This window comes from Crotalus tigris, unplaced genomic scaffold (genome assembly GCF_016545835.1).
Source record: "Crotalus tigris isolate CLP2741 ecotype Arizona unplaced genomic scaffold, ASM1654583v1 scf7180000024116.2146003, whole genome shotgun sequence".
NCBI classification, from domain to species: Eukaryota; Metazoa; Chordata; class Lepidosauria; order Squamata; family Viperidae; genus Crotalus; species Crotalus tigris.
Window position 1 is genome coordinate 581,011 of NW_024100393.1, and position 20,828 is coordinate 601,838.

General features: G+C 38.2%; 1 protein-coding gene across 4 annotated transcripts in view; it reads left to right on the plus strand.

The window, feature by feature from the left end:
- Positions 1 to 20,828, plus strand: part of PDE1A (phosphodiesterase 1A) — a 156,603-nt gene that overhangs the window by 127,120 nt on the left and 8,655 nt on the right. For 3 of the 4 annotated variants that reach the window (XM_039322499.1, XM_039322501.1, XM_039322503.1), the window contains exons 9-13: positions 5,260 to 5,361; positions 5,486 to 5,606; positions 8,352 to 8,433; positions 13,962 to 14,085; positions 14,923 to 19,415. In XM_039322499.1, coding sequence (XP_039178433.1) covers positions 5,260 to 5,361; positions 5,486 to 5,606; positions 8,352 to 8,433; positions 13,962 to 14,085; positions 14,923 to 15,199 — 706 coding nt within the window. In that variant the 3' untranslated portion in view covers positions 15,200 to 19,415. Of the gene's footprint in view, positions 1 to 5,259; positions 5,362 to 5,485; positions 5,607 to 8,351; positions 8,434 to 13,961; positions 14,086 to 14,922; positions 19,416 to 20,828 lie in introns of those variants that run through there. The other variant, XM_039322500.1, reaches the window with a different exon arrangement.

A 20,828-nucleotide genomic window follows, 5' to 3' on the forward strand; every position in this document is an offset into this window, starting at 1 on the left:
TTCATAACAGAAATCTAGTGCTTATTGACTGAGCACTATGTCTTTATTAAAGCATGATATGATATCTTCTAATGTTGATGATCTGCATCATGTGAATGTTTTAAATCCCTTTGAGTGCTGTTTTTCAATAAATGAGTTACTCAGATGAGGTGAGAGCCAATAAAAGCATGTTCAATATTGTCTGGGATATAGTATTGGTTTGATTGGTTTGCCATTGTAGAAAGCTAGCCTGTCTGGTTAGCAAGGGCCGAAGAGGAGGTCAAGCCATCACAATCAACTCTCTCAAAATCCCAATATGATCTGAGATTTGATTTGATCTGGCTTGATTAGTCAGAGACATGAAATTCAGTATCTTAAACCTGTGGCAGCAGTAGTTAACGACTTTGGGCCAGTGAGGGACACTAATATCCCGGTTTCAGTATGCAAACACTGGAGTAGCAACTTTATTTTCAGGAAGAAAACTGACACTCAGTAGTTTAGCATTGTGGGTAAACATTATTAAGGACTCTATTATGAAACACATTTGAGGTCATTGGAATCTGTGGTAGTTGTACAATAATGCCAAGGTTTTCCAATTTTAAACTATTCACTAGATGCATCCTAATGCATTGGACATTGTAGTAAGAGAATTAGTCTAGGGCAGTGATGTCAAACCTTTTAGAGACCGAGTGCCCAAACTGCAACCCAAAACCCACTTATGTATCGTTGAGTGCTGGGTGGGCGTGGCCAATTGAGTGGGTGTGGCCCATTGGGTGGGCATGGCTGCGGTGGTAACGGCAGACTGGGTGGGACTAAAAAGTTCAATCAATCAATTCCAACTTTGCGAGATCTTTTTTTTCCCCGAAAAGTTGAAATTGATTGATTGATTGAACCTTTTTTTTTTTTGCACCTGGTGGTGGAGGCCTAAAGTGAAAAGGTTTTATAAAACCCAGCTGAAGGCCTAGGACTGGGACAACGGCGTGCATGTCCACAGAGAGGGTTCTTCCTGCCGCCTGTGGCATGCGTGCCATAGATTCACTACCATGGATCTAGGGAAACTAGACTTGTAGGAGTTGTATTAGTCTACTGTGATCCAAAAAAAATCAGGAATCTGGTAGCACTTTTTCCAACTAATATATTTCATTATTATTATTTTTTTAAAAAATAGATATTTATTAAAAGAAATTAATAAAAATAGTTAATCAGAAAAGGTGCTCCCAGGTTCCAGATTTTGATAGCAGCTTTTAGGACTAATAAATTCTTACTTTTTCTCTTACTTACAAGTCCTACTGCCTGAATTCTAGTCTTACTAAAGTACCAGCTGGTGACCTTGAGCTAGTTACATGCGCTCTCTCAGCCCTGAGAAAAAGACAGCAAGGGCAAACCACTTCCAAAATCTTGCCCCCAAAAAATTTCAGGGAATTGCCAGAAGTCAACACTGACTAAAAGGGACGTAAAGAAAACCCTTTACTTTTAAGGCATAAACCTTTGTAAGTTCATGCTCACTTGATCAGATATATGACCTGTCTTGACTGAGGTGCAATTATAATGCATAGAGAGGGGAAGAGGAAGAGCAAGAAAAAAAATAAGGTAGTGAAGGTTTAGCTAGAACAATTATTTATTTATTTGTTTGTTTATTTGTTTATTTATTTATTTATTTTCCATCCATTCATTTGTTCATTCATCCATTCATTCAAATTTATTATAGTTGCCCAACTCCCATGGACCCTGGGTGGTACGTAAAATTTAAAATGTAATCCAGACAAACATCATCTTTCCTGAAATGGCCATTAATTTGCTTCTCAGGAGCTCATAAAGTGACATAACCATGATAATTACCTCAATGTTATTCTTTTTGGTTGAACGTTTATAGTAAAACTGAAAAAATACACAATGTTTCAATTAATGCTGATGTGACTTTATTGTTCATTTGCCCCCAAAGCATGTAAAATGATGTAGCACAAGACATTCATTATTTTATTGTAACTGTTATCTGCTAAATTTACTTCAGATGTAAAGGGGAAATTTCCGTCCAGACAGACCCCAGAATAACAGACAAATCCATTGCATCCAAAGATGTCTGGATGAAGCATTTAAAATAACATTAATTTTACTTTATTTGCACCAATTTAAATTGTTTACATAACAAGATCATGAATTTCATCTTTTATAATGAGATTTATGTAAATAATGCAAATGAAATCATTTACACATAATTCATGTAAATCTGTCATTACACAAATGATATAAATAATTACAGGGAAGGAAGTTTGCATTTAAAGAGTGCTCAGGAGGAACAGAATCGCCTTCTTTGCTTCTTTTTTTGAATCAATGATATCTAAAATACAGGAAATAGTTTGGTTGAAAATTTAAAACAGTAGATGTGAAACTAAAACACTTTAAATGTGGATGCTTATACAAATTTAATCTCCACATTTTAGTTATGTCAACAAAACAATTCCCATATCTCCACAAATCACTTTTCCATCTCTTTTATTCTGCCAGATTTAAAAAAATACTCTGAGAAGTTTATATCATGAAAACTAAACAGAATTCAAACAGAATTTGAAACAGTAATAGAAATAATAAATATGAATGTTTAAAATAGAATATTTCTCCTTAAGATAACAAATGGATTTATAAGTGCATTTTTCCCTGTAGTATCTGTCTTCTGTTTATTATGATGATGAGTTTGTCATTACAATGTAGTTAAATGTGAGTTTAAAGAAATAAAATTGATTTGATTTTTCTATGAAAAATGCATTTTTCTGTAAACAATTCATTTTTCTGTAAACAATTCATTTTAAAGGCACTTTTCAGCCAATAGCTGCACATAATCTGGAAAGTTGCACAGTTTGAAAAATGATGACATTTAATCCCATGTATTTACATGACAACCATGAATGAGTTCAGTTCATTGAAAAAGGCAGAGCCATGGAAATTCTCCCAACATCTCCAATGAATGCCAAAGCATATTCAATTGTAGCCTCTCATTATAGCTAACTCCAATTCCTAAGGGTTCAAGCAGATCATCGGCAAAAAAATTTGCATTTAGTGTAGAGAGGATAGAGATTATAAATGGGAGAAATTAAGAGAAATTATTTTGTTACAATATTCCAAAGGATTTCATTTCATCCTATCCTCCATTGCAACACCTCTCTCTCTCTCTCTCTCTCCCCCTCTCCCTCCCTCCCTCCCTCTCTCTCTCTCTCTCTCTCTCTCTCTCTCTCTCTCTCATGCACATGCCAAAACTTCAGCCATAAATTACTGTAGTTGCACACAGATATTTAGGAATAGCAATCTTTTTAATTCACTAATTTTTTACACTGATTCAGAAGTCCATCCGTTTCCCAGCAGAGAGCTTGCTTAAAGACTCCCTGCTTAACAGTGCTTAAATGTCACCATGAATTAAAAGTAGATTTTGTGCTGACCTTATTCAAAGGGGGATTTTAAAAACAGAAAATCTCAGGAGTAAACTGAGATTTTAAATAGGGAGGGAGATTCAGGCTGCTCTGACTCAAAGGAGCATAATCATGAGATGATTTTTTTTTTTTTTTTGCAACGGGTGCTAGAATATGTTGATGTGCTGTTTTACCAACCCCTTCCTCTCCATAATACACACCACCACTACCATTAGCAACAACAACAATTACAAACAAGTGAGAGAGGACAACCATTTGGGTTTTTTCCTAGAGATTTGTGGCTGGAAGTAGAGAGATAGCCATTGCCAGATCTCATTTACCAATGTTATTTGATTACGTTGCATTTTCTTTCCCTCTCAAAATGTATAGAAAAAAATGAGCTTGCAAAAGTGTTCCTGAACATACATGGTCCTAGAATATACTAAAATCAAACCACTTCATAATACTTACTGACAAGCTCAGGCATTCACATATGCAAAATAACATAAGCTAGTATAAAATAACCCAAAACATATAATCATAAATAGCAATAGGATTTAGACTTATATGCTGCTTCACAGTGCTTTACAGCCCTCTCTAAACAGTTTACAGAGTCAGCATATTTCCCCCAACAATCTGGGTCCTCATTTTACCGACCTCGGAAGGATAAAAGGCTGAGTCAATTTTGAGCCAGTCAGGATCAAACTCCTGGCAGTAGGCAGAGTCAGCCTGCAATATTGCATTCTAACCACTGCACCACCAAGCAAACATCCTAGGACCTAGACATTTAATTGAAAGGAAGTTGCCCATTACTAATCAATGACAAATGTTAGAATACATGCTTCCCTGTTTCCATAGAAAATATTTCCTTTCCAAAATAAGATTGACAAATCAAGGTGTTTGGGGAAGATTGTCCTAAATGATATACACAGAGAGAGTACCATGTAAACACATTTCTGTCACAAATGTGGTTGCTGTACTCTTTCATCCACTACCTCTATCGCCTTACAGAGATCCTTTCTGACAGGGAACCTTTTATGGTAGGGCAGCTGTCCCCAACCATTTTGACTTGGTAGACCGGTGGGAGGGCGTAGAGGGGATGGTTCCATGTGAAGGACAGGCACACATACTCGCAAGCGCAGCTCCATTTGCACAAGTGGTGGCACGTGCTCCCACTTGCACAAATGCAGCTTCACGCACCTGCCCACACACCCGTCACTTGCACGGCCACGGCCTGGGAGTTGGGGACCCCTGCAGTAGGGTATCTTTTGGAAGGGGACCTCTTTCTCTAATTACATAATTAATGTAGGTCCAATTATTTTCTGTCTAGAGGTTGTTGTTTTCTATAGGGTGGTGGTGTTATTGTGTTACTGGAACAGGCCTAAAATTTGAGGTTCATTCTCTTTCATTTGGAGGGAAGGTGAGATTTTGTCCTTTCTTTTTGCTGGAAATTTAATAGAACCAACTTCAGACCACAAAAATGGGCTATGAAGCACAGACTGCCCATATCGGACCTGTTGTTTCTGTCTATGGTTGTTTCTGTCTATGATTTCCAGTGAGATGTTTAGATACTGATGGCAGAATTATAACCATGTGTAAGTCTGCTCACTGTCAAGAAAGCCACCCCCACCCCCAATTGTACTTAAATCTCTGGTCATGATTTTGAAAAAAAATTGCACTAAAAATATAGATAATAGTAATATTAAAGTTATGTTTTTAAAGCTGATTAGCACAAAACTGCAGGTCATAGTTCATTGTTTCAAGTAATTTTATCTCTAATGTTGTCTTTGCTTCTAAGAATCAAATGAATCAGAGCAGTACAATCCAGGTGCCTCAGTACAAAATTAACGCCATTGTAATCAACTTTGATTGCCCACAGGGAGCTGCGCAACCTGGTTATTGAGATGGTTTTATCTACTGATATGTCTGGGCATTTCCAGCAAATCAAGACAATGAGGCACACTCTTCAGCAAACAGAAGAGTAAGTGGCATCCTTTCATCCTTCCTTCTGTAGTCGCAGGCTGGGTACTTTAAATGGCATCCCCAATCTGGAGCAAGGCTTGCCTTTGCAGAAAGATAATGGAGAAATGTCTTTAAATGGACAGGATAGACAAAGCCCGAGCCATGGCCTTGATCCTCCATGCTGCTGACATCAGCCATCCATCAAAATTGTGGGATCTGCACTACCGATGGACAAAGGCCCTGATGGAAGAATTTTTTCGACAGGTACTTCTCTCCGGTGCATTTATAAACATTTCACAAGCCATGTCAGATAGCAATAGCACTTAGACCAGTGATGGCGAACCTTTTAGAGACCGAGTGCCCAAAAACTGGCCCCGCCCCTGCTCCACCCCCTGCCCCAACCCTGCCCCGTCCCCACCTTGTCCTCCACCCCGCCTGCCTGCAGGGCCACTCACTGCCTCTAGGGCCCGCCGCAGATTGCCCAGGCAGCCCAGCAGCAACGTGACGGCCACGCCCTCTGCCCACACCCCGCAGCATCAACTGTGCAGGATGGGGTATGAGGGCAGAGTCTTGTCTACGCTGCCTGGCTACCATGTCCTTGGCTGTGCGTGGGCCAGGGCCATGTTCGGGGGCAACTCTCTTCCAGGGAGGCTGCTGGTGAGGAGGGGGTCATGGGGGAGGCGTGGCTGGGGCAACGGCATATGTGCCCACAGAGAGGGCTCCGAGTGCCACCTCTGGCACGCATGCCATAGGTTTGCCACCACTGACTTAGACTTATATACTGCTTCATAGTGCTTTACAGCACTCTGAAAGCAGTTTACGGAGTCAGCATATTTCCCCCAACAATTTGGGTCCTAAAAATTTTACCAGCCTTGGAAGGATGGAAGGCTAAGTCAACCTTGAGCTGGTCAAGATCGAACTTCTGGCAGTCAGCAGAATTAGTCTGCAATACTGCATTCTCACCACCACGCCACCACGGCTCTGGCACAGTGTTAGGATCAGCCATTTTCTTTCTTAACTGTTTTTTTTTTACTCCAGTCTTTTAATTGCTAATTAAAAATGTAAGTAATGTTCTGTATAACTTCAACATAAATTATTGAAACCATTAAAAAAAAGAATAAAATACAGGAGCAAACAACAGTACAAACCTGGACATTCAGTGTGAAAGAGTTCTTTTCCAAGCATCTGAAAGTTGACATATGAGGATCAGGAAGGCATGGAGGTTTCTCTGATTGACAAGACTTTCTTCCACTCATCTCCCATGTGGTGATACATATCTGGAGAAGGGCTTTGCAAGGATGCGTGAAGAAAAATAAATCTCTTTGAACTGTTTTCTATAGTGGTTGTACTGACACTCAGTTTCTAAGAAATGGGTGGGATTTTTGGATGTGCCAAAAGAAACCCTTTAGATGTTTTGTTTGTCCCAAAGTAATCAAACTGAACCCTTTCTTTTATTTTGGAACAGTGTGTGTTATTTTTCTAATCCAGCACAGTGAGGTTACAAAGGACGTAGATATACCAATCTTTATAAATCAGGAATTAGTATTGCTCATACATGTCACCTTTTCCATTCCCTTGTGCACTTGGTTTAATAATTAAGCACAGTTTTCTTCAGGCAAAATTCCCAATTAAATGCAAAATTATTGTGTAGTGCAGCTTTCTGCAACCTGGTGCTTTTTAGGAGAACTGGAATTGTAATTCCCAGAATGTCCAACAAGCATAGCTATAAAGTTTGGAAGACCCCAAGTTTGGAAAGCTAATTAATTATTAAATTTCAGGACTGGATAAACCAGGACTGGAAATATAAATCAAATTATAATTTTAAAATATGGTAACTAAACAGCCGGGACATCACTGTTAAGAGAAAACAGATTTTAAAAATTTATTGTTATTGCTTTTAAATTAATAACAGAAAAAGAAAAGGAACAAAACACTAAAATAATGCAAATACATACAATCTCAAATCAATAGCACATAAAAAGTGAAAAAAAAACAAAAAAAAGAAACTAAGAATACTATATCATTGAAACAGTTAACAGTTACAATTCTATATATACAGTACTTATTGAATGTAAATATAATTCAAGCACATAAATATTTATTTCTAATATATTTATATAACTATCATTCTTCTATTATACTATATATATTGTATATACTATGTTTTGTATAAATGAATACCATACTTCATTACACTTGCCCATACCAAGTCTACATTATAAACAATCTGCACAAATATAATCAGGTCTTCAATTCATTGGATAAGTGTTATCTTTCCAATGCTGTAGTAAGGGCACAGAGTATCCATTTACCTTGTCCAGAAGTTGATAGAACACAATGTCAACGCTGCAAATATTGTATATTCTTGCTTTTGACAATATGTAGAATTGTCTGGTAATTATGGGGTTAATACAGAGCAGAAGGGGGGTTGGGGGTAAAGCCTGGGAAAGAAAGAGGAAGAAAACATTTGACCTTCATACTAATTGGATAATGTGAGATATGATGGCTAATTTAGGGAGGGAACATGCTGATAATTTAACTGCTCAAAGGAAGAGAACTTAGATCCTAGCATCCCTCCGTTGTGCCTGTGCCGACATTTTGTAACAATAAAAGACTTTTAGGAAAATAAATGCCTGGAAGTTCTTTGGAATGTTTCATTAGCTGGAACCACAACACACAAAACAAAACAAAATCTCCATTGACATACTGAAGAGAATGCATTGAAGGACATATATAGCACCAGACCCTGAGTAATCAAGAGGTTCCTTCAGTCACTATGACAGATACAGCTTAAGCTTTCTACTGAAAGCAGTGAGAAAGGGACAGGCTTCCTTGCCAATTTGTGTATCTTTTATTTCTCACCCAGGGTTGTCTAGCTTTTAAATACTTTGGAACATATATACTGTAGTTGTAATCATTGAATGCTCAAACTTACTTTCACTTTCACTTGACCTTCACTTACTTTTCATCGTATGTTGAGAATCGTATGTTTTCTTCCCCCAAATTTAGGGAGATAAAGAGGCAGAGCTGGGGCTACCATTCTCTCCTCTCTGTGACCGGAAATCCACCATGGTGGCACAGTCCCAAATAGGTAAGGGTTGGGTTTGTTTGTTTGTTTGTTTGTTTGTTTGTTTGTTTTAAAAAAAAGTATTACAATGAAAGGAAGAAATGCTTGATAGAACAGGACTGGCTTGTTAGGCAATTCTGCCTCCAACTATTTTTCAATATGCGTTACTCGTGGAGAATAGCATCACTGGAAAGATTAGATAGTGGATTGATAGTGTAGTGTTTTGGGATCCCAACATGTTTTTCAATTCTTGGCACAGCTACTGGTGTAGATGTGAAAGGGTTTCACAGTGTACTTTACTCATTCACAAGTGATTGTCATTGCCCCCTCTTAGTTCATTTTTATGGCACTGACTTAGACTCTGTCTAACTTTGTATAATATAATATAATATAATATAATATAATATAATATAATATAATATAAAATAAAATAATAGTAAAATAATAGTATAAGTATAGTATAGTAATGCAATGCAATGCAATACAACACAACACAACATATAATAGTTATATTACCCATTGAATGTTATCAAAACTAGCTCTCAGTCATAGCTATATGGGCAAACCAGTGATGTGAGAGAAGGAAATTTTGCAAATGTATAAATATTGTGGCTTAATGCTGGTTCACAAAAGAGTGCGGCTTCCTGCCCTATAAAAAGCTGTTTCATGAGCCATTTTTCTCCATAGTCTTTTCTAGCTTTTGTTCTTGTAGGAAGGATACACACCAGGTCACAAAACAAAGACAAAGAAACCAGAGAGCAGAACTTCATTCTTCCCAACACACTTTGGCAAATATATTATCAATCCTTAATACATATTAAGAAACTAACAAATAATGGCTGGATCCAATCTGAGGGGGTCCTCGGCATCAGAGGTTCAGTCTTTCAAACTTTCGGATTCGTGCTGGAGCCCAATACTCAGGGAAGCTCTGTCTCACCAGAATGGGTCTCACCTTCTGGCGGGAGAGAACTTCCCTGAAGCTGGGTTCCAGCACAAGTCCAAAAGCTCAGAAGACTAAACCTCTGATCCCGGGGACTGACCCAGATTGGATCTTGCAACATTATCCTGGGACACATATATTTGCCTTCATTCATAACAAATAATTGCTTGTTTTTGTCCAGAATGGTATAGGGTCTCCTGCTTGAGCAGGGGGTTGGACTAGACAACCTCCAAAGTCCCTTCCAAATCTATTATTCTGTTATTCTGTTAAACAAGAGTTTACATTATTTATTGTATTAAAGGCATTGTGTTGGTACTATAATACCCCCTTTCTAGATGAAGAAAATATTTTCCATCAGTTTCCTAATAGTCCTCCATAAGAATTGTTTTCAAGGTAGCGTGTTCCTTTTTGAATTGATCCATAAAATGTTTGATTATTTCTGGACCAGGGTGTACCCCATGGTTTGGTTCTATGATATTTGGTTCTGTGATATATTTGTACAGAATAGAGCTGTGGATGCTTCAAAAACAATACATAAAAAGTGTTTCAGATGCCACAGGAGTGCAGCACTCCCCTGCTCCCTATCAATGTGCAACGATATATTTAATGGAACATTTATTTAGCATGATGCAATGACCTTGAAAGACAAGAGGAAGAGATGTTGCCTAAGGAACAATCAGATAAGAAAGGGCATAGCCCACAGTTGCATAACAGACAGATACTCGGAAAGGAAAGTATAATAGGCTGTTTAAAAAAGACCCGCCTATCTGTATGTGTACTATTAGACTTGCAAGATTCTGTTAATGTAGCCTTAATTAACACATCAGGCTGTGTTTCATGCCTGGGCTACCTTGGGGAGCTGATACATACCAAGAGGATGTAAAATCTGTTACCATTCTACACTGAATTCAGTTGTTGTTGTTTTTTGCTTGTTCAGCACTTGGGGGAACATACTGTAGTGCTTTGACAAGTGTTTTCTTTTAAATAAAATGAAGACCAGACAAGAAACACAACAGCATTGTTCAGTATTGCCACCTCAAAGCTGTGGGCTGAATTCTGTCTCCAAGGATTATTATTTGTTTCATTCACTGATCTGACAGAATGTTGCCAACATGTTGTCAAATCGCACTAGCAACACATAGCAAAGAGTCATTTCAAATATAAATTCAGTCACATAAAAGTTCAGTTCCTCAAGCCGAAATTATCTGAATTCATTTTCGTCACCTTCCAGGCTTAGAATCAGCATAAAGATAGCACTGAAGGCACTTACTGAGGATTTCTGGTGGCAACAGGATAGAACAGGGGTCTTCAAACTTGGCCCTTTTATGACTTGTGGACTTCAACTCCCAGAATTCCTCAGCCTTCTGTCTGTCAATGGTTTTCCATAGAATCAAACTTCTGAGCCATCTCCAATAATTTAGGAGGAGGAGGAGATTATATTGCAATGGTTCTCCTTGCTGAAGAGATGGATTTAGTTGTTTGTTGCAGGAGAGGACAGCTCAAGCCCTAGGCACCTTAATTGGGCCATACCTAATGGATCTACATATTCCCTACTACTATTCAACATTTACATGAAGCTGTTGGATGAGATTGTTGGGGTCACTGGCTGAGGATACCTAACTGGATATCTTGATCCTGGCTGAGTGATGCTGCTGAAGTGCTATACAGGTGCTTGAAAGCTGTCTGGATGGGGAGGAACAGGTTGAAACTCAGTTGCAGGAAGACAGCATGGCTCTGAGTTCAAAGGGTAGCTATTTTCAGTGAGATACTATCATTAGGCAACAGGATTTCATGTTTAATGTGAGGCAGTCTGCTCACAGTAAAAAATGACAATAAAGGTTATCTTATCTTATTACTTTAAATAGGGTTGCATTTCCCCCCCCCCAGATGGATTTGGTTTGCAGTTTGGAGGACTTCTTAGATTTACAACTCCTGCTTGAACAGCTGACAGATGTGGCTAAGAGGGTCTTTGCTCAGTTCCATCTATTCCTGAAATGGCAGGCATTACTCACTGTCACTGCTTGATTGATGACTATTGTAATGCTGAATTCACAGCCACTTGAGGTGGGTGCTCCCTGAGGCACTCATGTAACAACACCTTTACTCCAAGAGCTGCACTATTTCCACTTGCTGTGCAGATGCAATTCAAGGTGCTGGTTGTCCCTTTAAATCCATTCAGGGGTCTGAGGCACACGTATTTGCAGAACCATCTTCTCTCAATAAGATCCAACTTGGTTTGCTAGATATCTGTCAGAAATACAAGATTAGCAAGATCTTGAAACAAAAGAAGCCAGGATTTTATTTTATTTTTTTAAAAAATAATTTATTGTAGGTATTGTAGCAGTCATCTTGAAAGCTTGTCAATTTTTTTTTTCTACCACATCTTGTGCCAAAGATAATCAAGGCAGGACTCTTTTGAGTTTCTTTCTCATGTTTTCCTCCTTCTCATGACTGACAAATCTTTTCTCAACTCTGAATAGTTCATTGCTCCCCTCTCAAGATGGACTACAGTTCTTTCATAGCTTTCCCTCAGTTAGAAGTTGTCATCTTTTAGGGCAGCGGCTCCCAATCTTTTCTATACCCTGCGCCCCTAGAACGCTTCTGCTATATTCTTGCACCCCTTACAAAAGCTCGAAATAACAGCAACGAAGTATGCATATACACTATAATTTTGAAAAGCCAGGTTTTCGCACCCCCTGGACTATTGTCTCACAGCCCCATTTAGGAACCCCCGTTTTAGGGCCATGGAAACATGCCTTTCCAACTGCTACCACCTCCTCCAGAAGAACATGCCCCCAATTGTGCAAACTGTCTCTTCTTTCCTGGCTTTTCAAAAGCCGGTGGTAATCTGGTTATTCCACCGAGTTAAGCAAGCTGGATTGTTGTCACGGCTTTTTCCTGAAGAGGGGCATTTCTATACTGTGGTTAATGCTTTTAGTCATGACTTTCATTGCCATAGGAATACTTTTCATTTCTGGTTCACTTAACTGTATGTTTGAACCCCAGTTGCATAGTGGGGAATTTGTACAGACTTAGCCTTATGCAAGTAGTCCTTGACGTACAACCACACCTGGGCCCAGATTTTCCATTGCCAAGCAAGATGGTTGTTAAGGGAGTTGGATCCAATGTTACAACCTTTTTTTTAACCCTAGTTGTTAACCGAATCCCTGCACTTAAGTGAATCATGCAGTTGTTAAGCAAATCCAGCTTCCCCTATTGACTTTGCTTGTTGGAAGCCAGCTGGGAAGGTCACACATGTCAATCACATGACCCTGAGACACTGCAACTGTTGGAAACACATGTTGGTTGCCAAGTGCCTGAAGTCTGATTTCATGACCATGGCAATGCTGCAATAGTTACAGGTTTGAGGACCGGTTGTACATTTTTTTCAGCGGAATTGTAACTTGGCTAAACAAATGTAAACTCTGCAAATAAATAGACAAGCAAATAAAATGCTGGTTAACATGAAGCAGAGTTATCAGAGAGTCAGCATCATGGAATTCAGTGGCATTCATTTCAGATGAAACATGCAGAAGGGGATGCAACATAAAAACGAGCTGAAATGGTAGGCAACCTTGGCTCTTTTATGACTCGTGGACTTCAACTCCCAGAATTCCTGAGCCAGCATGGTTCCTTTCCCCTCAGCATGGCTGGCTCAGGAATTCTGGGAGTTGAAGTCCACGAGTCATAAAAGAGCCAAGGTTGCCTACCCCTGAGATAAACCCTGATTATTAGTGGCCAGCTCTGCTTTTCTTCATTCAATGCTTTTTCAGCAAGGTAACTTGCTGAATAATTACTTGACTGAGAAAATGAAATCCCGTGAATACAAACGGTTAAGTTCTTTTTCAACTTTCACGTTGTGAGTCAACATAAAAACCACAGTCCTGGATTCACAGCACATTAAATCCAGAGTAAAATAAGTATATCAAGTTGGAGGCCACTGTGACAAGACCTCACCTCTATCGGATGGCATTTTAGATTCACATCTGCTGAACTTGTTCTGTTGGCTTACCTATTTTCTCACACAACAACCCTTCAGCACTATGAGCAAAATACAACTAATCCCACTTAAGAGAGCTTACTAGACAGAGAGAACAAACACAATGATTCCATTTTCAAAGAGCTGGTTGGCAGAAGTCAGAGTAAGGTCTGGTGAAGTTCTGGCTATTAGAAGCATTTCAAAGAGAAGGAGGTTTTGCCTTTTTTTTTTTTTATTTCCTGGGTCACTCACCCCCCACAAAAGTTTTTTGGGAGAATAGTGGTGGGAAGGGGACTTCTGTGAAATGCCAGGAAAAAGCAGCAAAGACTCTCTCTCTCCATCCCTTTGTTTCTTGCACAAAACCTTACCTTGATCTCAGTGTCCTTCCATTCATACAATCTCCTGGGTGTTTCCTCCTCAATGCTACTGAAGATTCCTACAAATGATTTTTTCCCCCTGTGTTCTCCTCTCCTGTCACTGATTGCCATTTATCTTTCTTTAGTTTCCTCATTGCTAAATATCGCAGGTGTCAAGTTTTTGATTCTGACTGGACAAGCTCTAAATGTTGTCTCTCTCTCTCTCTCTCTCCCTCCCCCCCCCCCACTCCACCCCATCCTTTCTGTTGTTCTACAGGTTTCATTGATTTCATAGTGAAACCAACATTTGCTCTTCTTACTGACTCCATGGAGAAAATAGTTTTTCCTCTTATAGAGGAAGCATCAAAGTCCGAAAGTCCTACCTTTCTGACAGCACCAAGGTTTGAGGTTTTGGGTTGTTGTTGTTTTTTCTTGTTTTCTACCTGAACAATTTAAATTTTTCAGAAACTGCAATGACCCTAATGTAGTATTGCCATCTAGTGGCCCATATTTGCAATTGCTACCTATGGCTTGTATTCTACTCAAGGCAGAAGTATGGAAGTCAAAGAGAGGAGATATGTTGCTTACTCTGCTTGTTGTAGAGTAGTATCTTTACATATAAGTTGTTATGTAGAAAATGTTAAAGGAAGGATTAGGACTTGTGTACAATCTCAAGGCTGATTTTTCTAATCCTGAGCAAATTGCAAAAAAACAACACCGCCTTTTTACTATGTGGATTATTTCCCGTTATTATAATACTATAAACATTGACTTCATATACTTTATCTGTCGTCATCTGAAGTCAAAGGTGAATGCTTTGATTTGATAGCATGAAATACATTTAAAATGAACACCTCTGTTCCATTTTAAAGAAGGGGGAAAGGACTAGACAGGAGTTAGCAGATGCCTTAGTTCTTCTAATCCAGTTTATTTAACCTTCAGTGTTATGTGTTCTTTCCTGGAAATCACTATCATTGAAATCATTGAGGCTTGTTTCTAAACTAAACTTTTCCATTTCTAGTCCTCTGGAAACATATAGGAGAGAAACATGTTAGAATGGTTGCTGTAAAATGTGCCTAGGATTACATCACGGGAATGACTGAATTGATTCCAACTTAGTTGAATTCTGCACTCTGGAATTATGCAACATTTTGGAGTGTACCTAAATTGTGCTGCTTTTGTATTTCCAGGCAGTAATGGCATCTTAATTCTAATCTAACTTTCTCCCCTCTTTGTAGTGAAAATAGTACAGGAAGTACCAGCAGTGATCTACACAAAAAGATAAGTATAAAAAATGCCGCATGTGTTGGTGGGACCTGCTTAGAAAACCCTTTGGCAATGGTGGATTTAAGAAGCTTTAAGGACAACTTGTTCCAGACCATACAGGAAAACAAAGACAGGTGGAAAGATTTAGCAGAAAAAGGTATGTTTTCCCTTGCCAGTTCATCAATAATTTCATCTTTCATCTGTGTTTGTTATATTACCTTGGACATACTAGATAACAAGATTTGCTAGTGGTCATATGGATGAGAAGGACTGACTTCAATATAGCAATTATTCTCTGTATGCACAGTGAAATAGGAACACTCTTTCCCCCCTTTTTTTCCTCTCTTTCTTTTTGCAAAATTGTAGTTAAATCTGCTATTTGTCCGATACTTCAAATGGCTGCATTTATATGTTCAAGCCACTAGATGGTATATAACCACATCTTATACTGTATCTTGTACATCAGACAGAGATGAACTTGGAATTGGAATATAGGTTGAAGAAATGTGCTGAGAATAAAAAGATATCAATGCAATAGACCCAAATGTATATTGTTCATTTGGAAAAATTGATCACCTTGCACAGGTATCATGCTAACAATTGGCTGGGTTATATGTGAAAAGGATTTTGAGATTGGAATGCCAAGTTGAATATAAATCAGCTGAATATGCTTTTGGGTGGCCCAAAAAACCAAATGCAATTTAAGCAACATACATAAGAATGTAGTTTTCAAATCATAGGAAGTTAATGTTGCTCCACCTCCCCTTGGTTCCTATGCTAGGATTCAAAGAAACTGTAAAAGATGGAAAGAAGGTCAGGAAAGAGGAGGGAACTGGAAACTAATTTTATATGAAGAGAATGAGAGGGACTGAGCAAAGTTACTTCGGGGTGGGAGGACAACTAAGGAGAGAGATGATAGCATTCCTCAATTATTTAAAAGGTATCAGCCGGAAGCAGCCAATAAGACAGTATCTGACATCCTAGAATGCATATAATAAACTGTGGGAAGGCAGATTCTGATTGAAAATTAGGAAACTTTTCTTACTAGCAAGAACAATTTAACATTGGAACATTATCAAGTGATAATGGTAAGATTCTCCTTTGCTAGACCTTTTCCTGGATAGACAACAGGATCAGTCAGCAATGGCTTAAATATCCTGTGCAAATATTATGATTGCCTGCAGTGACATGCAAGGGACCATGTAGGTTTCTGACCCCTGATGGGGTAACAATATCAGCTACATTTTTTCTTTTCCCATTCAACACCTTTTAAATTATCCTGCTGTAAGAATACCTCAATTAAGCCAATGATTTTTTTAAAACATAAGTCTTGGTAACTCTATTTGGTTCTGGTACTGGAAGAAAGCCCTGGGCTAAGAATTTTTTAATGGAGGATAACTACCATATTAGGGTTGTGCAGAGTTTTAAAGAAGTGATTCCATTGGAAAAAGAATTTGCTGAAATCAGCTCCTGAATCAAATATTCAAATTGAATCTCTTTCGTTAGTCCTTCAAATACGTTTTGGGAGGTTTCAAGGTGGTTTGGAGAGCCAGTGGACTTTCTGTCTTTGCTGTGTCAAATAATTTTGCAGCTCTCTTTTTTATAAATGGACAAAGCTGGAAGGGGAAAAAAATGCAATGATCAGAGTGACAAGCTGTTCTATACCAGTGTGATTAGTTGATCAATAAATATTATCCTTGAAAATCCTGCCTGGTGATGGTGAGAAATAGTTGTTCCGCTCTCTGTGTCTCAATCCTTCTCCCAAAATCTTTTAAGCTCATTGAGCAAATCAGTTTGCTCAATGAGAAAGAATGAATGAAAGAAAAAAGAGACTCAGATTTATTTTACTGTGCTTTTTCCTAATCTGCTTTGTTCTTTGTTCTTGTAAACTTCTAACTTTGCCAAAATCATAACTTCTTGTGCTTATGTTCCATTTATTTTCAGACTAGTTGTCTGATCTTCAATGAAGTCCCCATAATCTCTGCAGTTCTTCAGCCCTTCCCATTCCTCTGCACCCCCAAATGAAAAACAAATACCATCCCACCCAAATCCTTTCTTCCTTTTCTGCATCTTATCCAAATCTGTTTTACCTTATACTAAGCAGGTTAGTTTAATTGACAGGAGTTTGGGGGAGGGAGGGACAGAACTTGAATCATCACCTCCTAATGCAAATCGTGTGCCTTATGTACTTCCATCCAACTTTGGGCACAAGTACATCAGAAACTTGCCTCCTGATATGATTGTGGATGTGTCATGTTAACGTTATCTTAGTTTGCTGAGGATGCCTATGTGAGCAAGTCTGAGACCGTGTGTTGCCTGTTCAACTATTGGGTAATAAGATGAAGCATTTCATATCATAGTTTATTATGTGGCCAAGAGTAATATTCTGCATACACACAGTTCTCAACTTGTTTTAAAACAAGTCATTATTTTAAAAAGTCATTATTTAAAAAAAAAAAGTTACACAAACTATACATCATTTCCAGAAGAGCCTAGCCTAGCCAATGAACTATATTAATAAGCCTGCCAAATCTGAAAATGAAGTCAATCGAAAGTGGTGGATTCTTCCATCTTTAGTTTTTTGAACAGTTTTCAATCATTTTTATTTTTAAGCTGGACTAGAAGTGGTATGCATTGTTTTAGCACTTCTGTATAGGATCCTTGCTGGACAATTGAAAAGTTGTTTTTTTCTTCTTCAATGTTCTGCTTTAGAACAAATAGATGGGAAATATTTCTACAATCTATTGCCATGAAATCTTTGAAATTTTTGTGCCTAAAATGTTGCAGGACCCTTTAAAGGGTCTACTGAATCTACTGTTTCCATTCCATTCTTTCAAAAATGAAGCAGCTACAGGGATTTTTATGCTTCTCCATTGTAACTTATAGTCAAACCTTTCATCAAATCAACCTTCAAATCAGTTTAAATAGAATGTGGTTGCCAGTAAATCAAAAATTTGAATTGGGCTATCTACAAATCTCACATACTGGATCTTGATTGTTTCCATTCCTTAACATCAATTTGGAAATCTTGGCTACAACTGTAGTCACATTTAATTGGGCCTAATAAAGGTATTCAGAAGAAAACTGTTGAATCTGGATGCGTTTAAGGCAGGCTAGATTTATGGCCCCCTGAATTTTATTGTATTGAAATATTTTATTTACATTGTAGGACATGAGAGAAAAAAATATTTATATTCATACCAAATTGAATGCAGCTCCTACTGTACATAGGAATTTTTCTTCCCTACAAAAGAGGCCTCTTTTGAAAGTATTGTAATAAACAAAATTTCAAGATAACTCGGGGGGGGGGAGGTTGGACAATATACATTCTTAATCTATGAGTAGCCAATTGCCTTTTAATATATATATATATTCTTTTTCCTGTCCTGTACTCATAAAACACTAGAATTCACTGCATCCTCCCTTAGAAGGTTCACTGGACCCCAGAATGTTACCTGGATCCCTGATTGTGATATGGGTTAGAATAGGGGTCCCCAACCTGTGGGCCGCAGCCCATTAATGGTCCGTGAGGGGTTTGCAGCTGGGCTGTGAAAATGGCTGGCAAGTGAGCATGCATGCAAGTGCATCCTCTCTTGTGTGAGCAGCGGGCAAACACATGTGCGCACACTCCACTTGTGTGAGCATCAGGCCCGCATGCACACTTCTTACACAAATGGACCTGCATGCACGTGCACTTGTCAGCCGCTTATGTGAACCACCCCCTCCCCACCTTCCCACGCCAGTGTGCAAAGCTTGAAAGGTTGGGGAACTCTGGGTTAGAGTTAATTAAAAAATAGATAATATGGAAGTTGTGAGCCTTTGTGTTGCTGTAAATATGCACAGTGGCTCTTTTCCCATTTTTTTAAGTAATCAAAATCATCAAGAAAGCAAACTTCCCTTTCCTCCAAATTGTGAACACAATTCTCCCTTTTCTGATCAGTTTAAAGTGATTCCCATTCGTGAACAGGGGCAAATTCAAAGTGTATAGTATGTTTGTGTGTATGTACACATGGTCATATAGTTATGCCAGTGTGTTAAACTAAGGGGATCTTTTAGTTAAATGTTATAGTTTGCTTTAGATGATGCTCTACTAGACAGGTAAGAGGTAGAAAAATCCACTCTCATAGACACTGTGAAGGAGAAATTTGCTATTGGCTATGTGACTGTATTTGTTGGGAGTTAATATCCCAAATTATTGGAAAGCGCCAGATTGGTTGAAATAGGCCTTGGGTCTGAAATCCAGCATGTTTGGTCTTATTTTAGTAACTGAACATAATAAGCACAGGACCCCCAGCCATGTATTTAAAATAAGAGTGGCCAGACACATCCTAGGAAAATGCCACACATGATACAGCATATATAATATATACAGTATAAATATATGCAGTATATACAATATAAATATATACAGTATATATAGTAGTATATAGTATATAGGGTTTGTGTGCATGTGTGTATGTTAGTACACACATATATATAGCATATTGTGTACAAACACACACACACATACAGTACACAGTATATATACATTTCAGCCATTTGTCTGAAATGGTATAGGGTTTCCTGCCTGAGCAAAGGGTTGGAGTAGATGACCTCCAAGGTCCCTTCCAACATTATTATTATTATTATTATTATTATTATTATTATTATTATTATTATTAGTAGTAGTAGTAGTAGTAGTAGTAAAATATATACAGTATATGTGCATGTTATTTCCTTTCAGTAGAAGAATTTGTGCAAAGAGATGGGGGGGCAGGGAAAGAAAGCAGAAAGGTCAAAGCAGACATGTCTCAGACCTACTGTTAGAAGAGGGACCAACAAAGATATCAAGGGGAAAGAATCAGGAATCTGATGATTCTACAATGTTTTTCAATAAACTGATCCCACTTCTCGGTAGTCCTTCAAGTGCATCTTCTTGGTTCTCTTCCCAATGCATTTGAACTCTCAAGACTGCTGCTAAATTGCCTATGAATACAAAAAAAAAAAAAAAATCTGACAATATAAATGAAAAAATGCACCTGAACATCCCACTAAATGGTAAAGCCATCTACTCAGCCACCCTAACATTCATTATCATTTCTGAATTCATAGGTCATTGTCTTGTTTCAAGCCCAATTATGCCCTAGGTACAACAATGACAAATAATCTTTAGTGTGTAAGTACTAGCCAGCGTAATCGCAGCAGAGGGCCACAGTATCTGAAGGAAAGCTCTTTTTGTTATCTTTATGCTTGAGCCCTAGATCTCTTCCAAGATTCCTGTTCTTATTTTCTCCTGTGCTAGATTTTGGTAGGTGGCTGTGCAGAAATAGACCTTTTTGGTGGTGGCCTCACAGCTTTGTCATGCATCCCAGGCATTTAATTTGTTCCCTTTCAATGTCAAGCAGGGAAGTTCTTTTTCCTGGGTTTTCTCATCTAATTTATTTAAAGTTATTTATTTGTTAATAATATGTTATGCTGCAATGGCAATTTTTATCTATTTTTATTTCTGTAGTTCTTGTTCTTGAAAACCATGTTGTATATTTTAACTATTCATTTCTTGCCAAGGTATTGATTTAACAGCTTATGTAATGTAAGATTTAAGATGTACTGATGGGAATGACTCAGCAGGGTCTGTGTCTCTTTAAGAGCCTTTGTATAAAGGGAAGGCTCCATTGATGTGTTCTCTCTCTTCCATTTCCTGCTATAACTGTGGTTTGTTGGATCCTGCTGTATTAGGACGTGTATGTATATTGTTCCTAGTGTATGATATTGTAGATAGTGTAAAATAAACCACTATTTAATATAGACCACTGTTTACTGTGTGTACTCCTGGGTTATCTCACGTAATAACACTGCACACTCTTAACATTTCTCTTTTTAAAAAAACTATAAGGTTGAA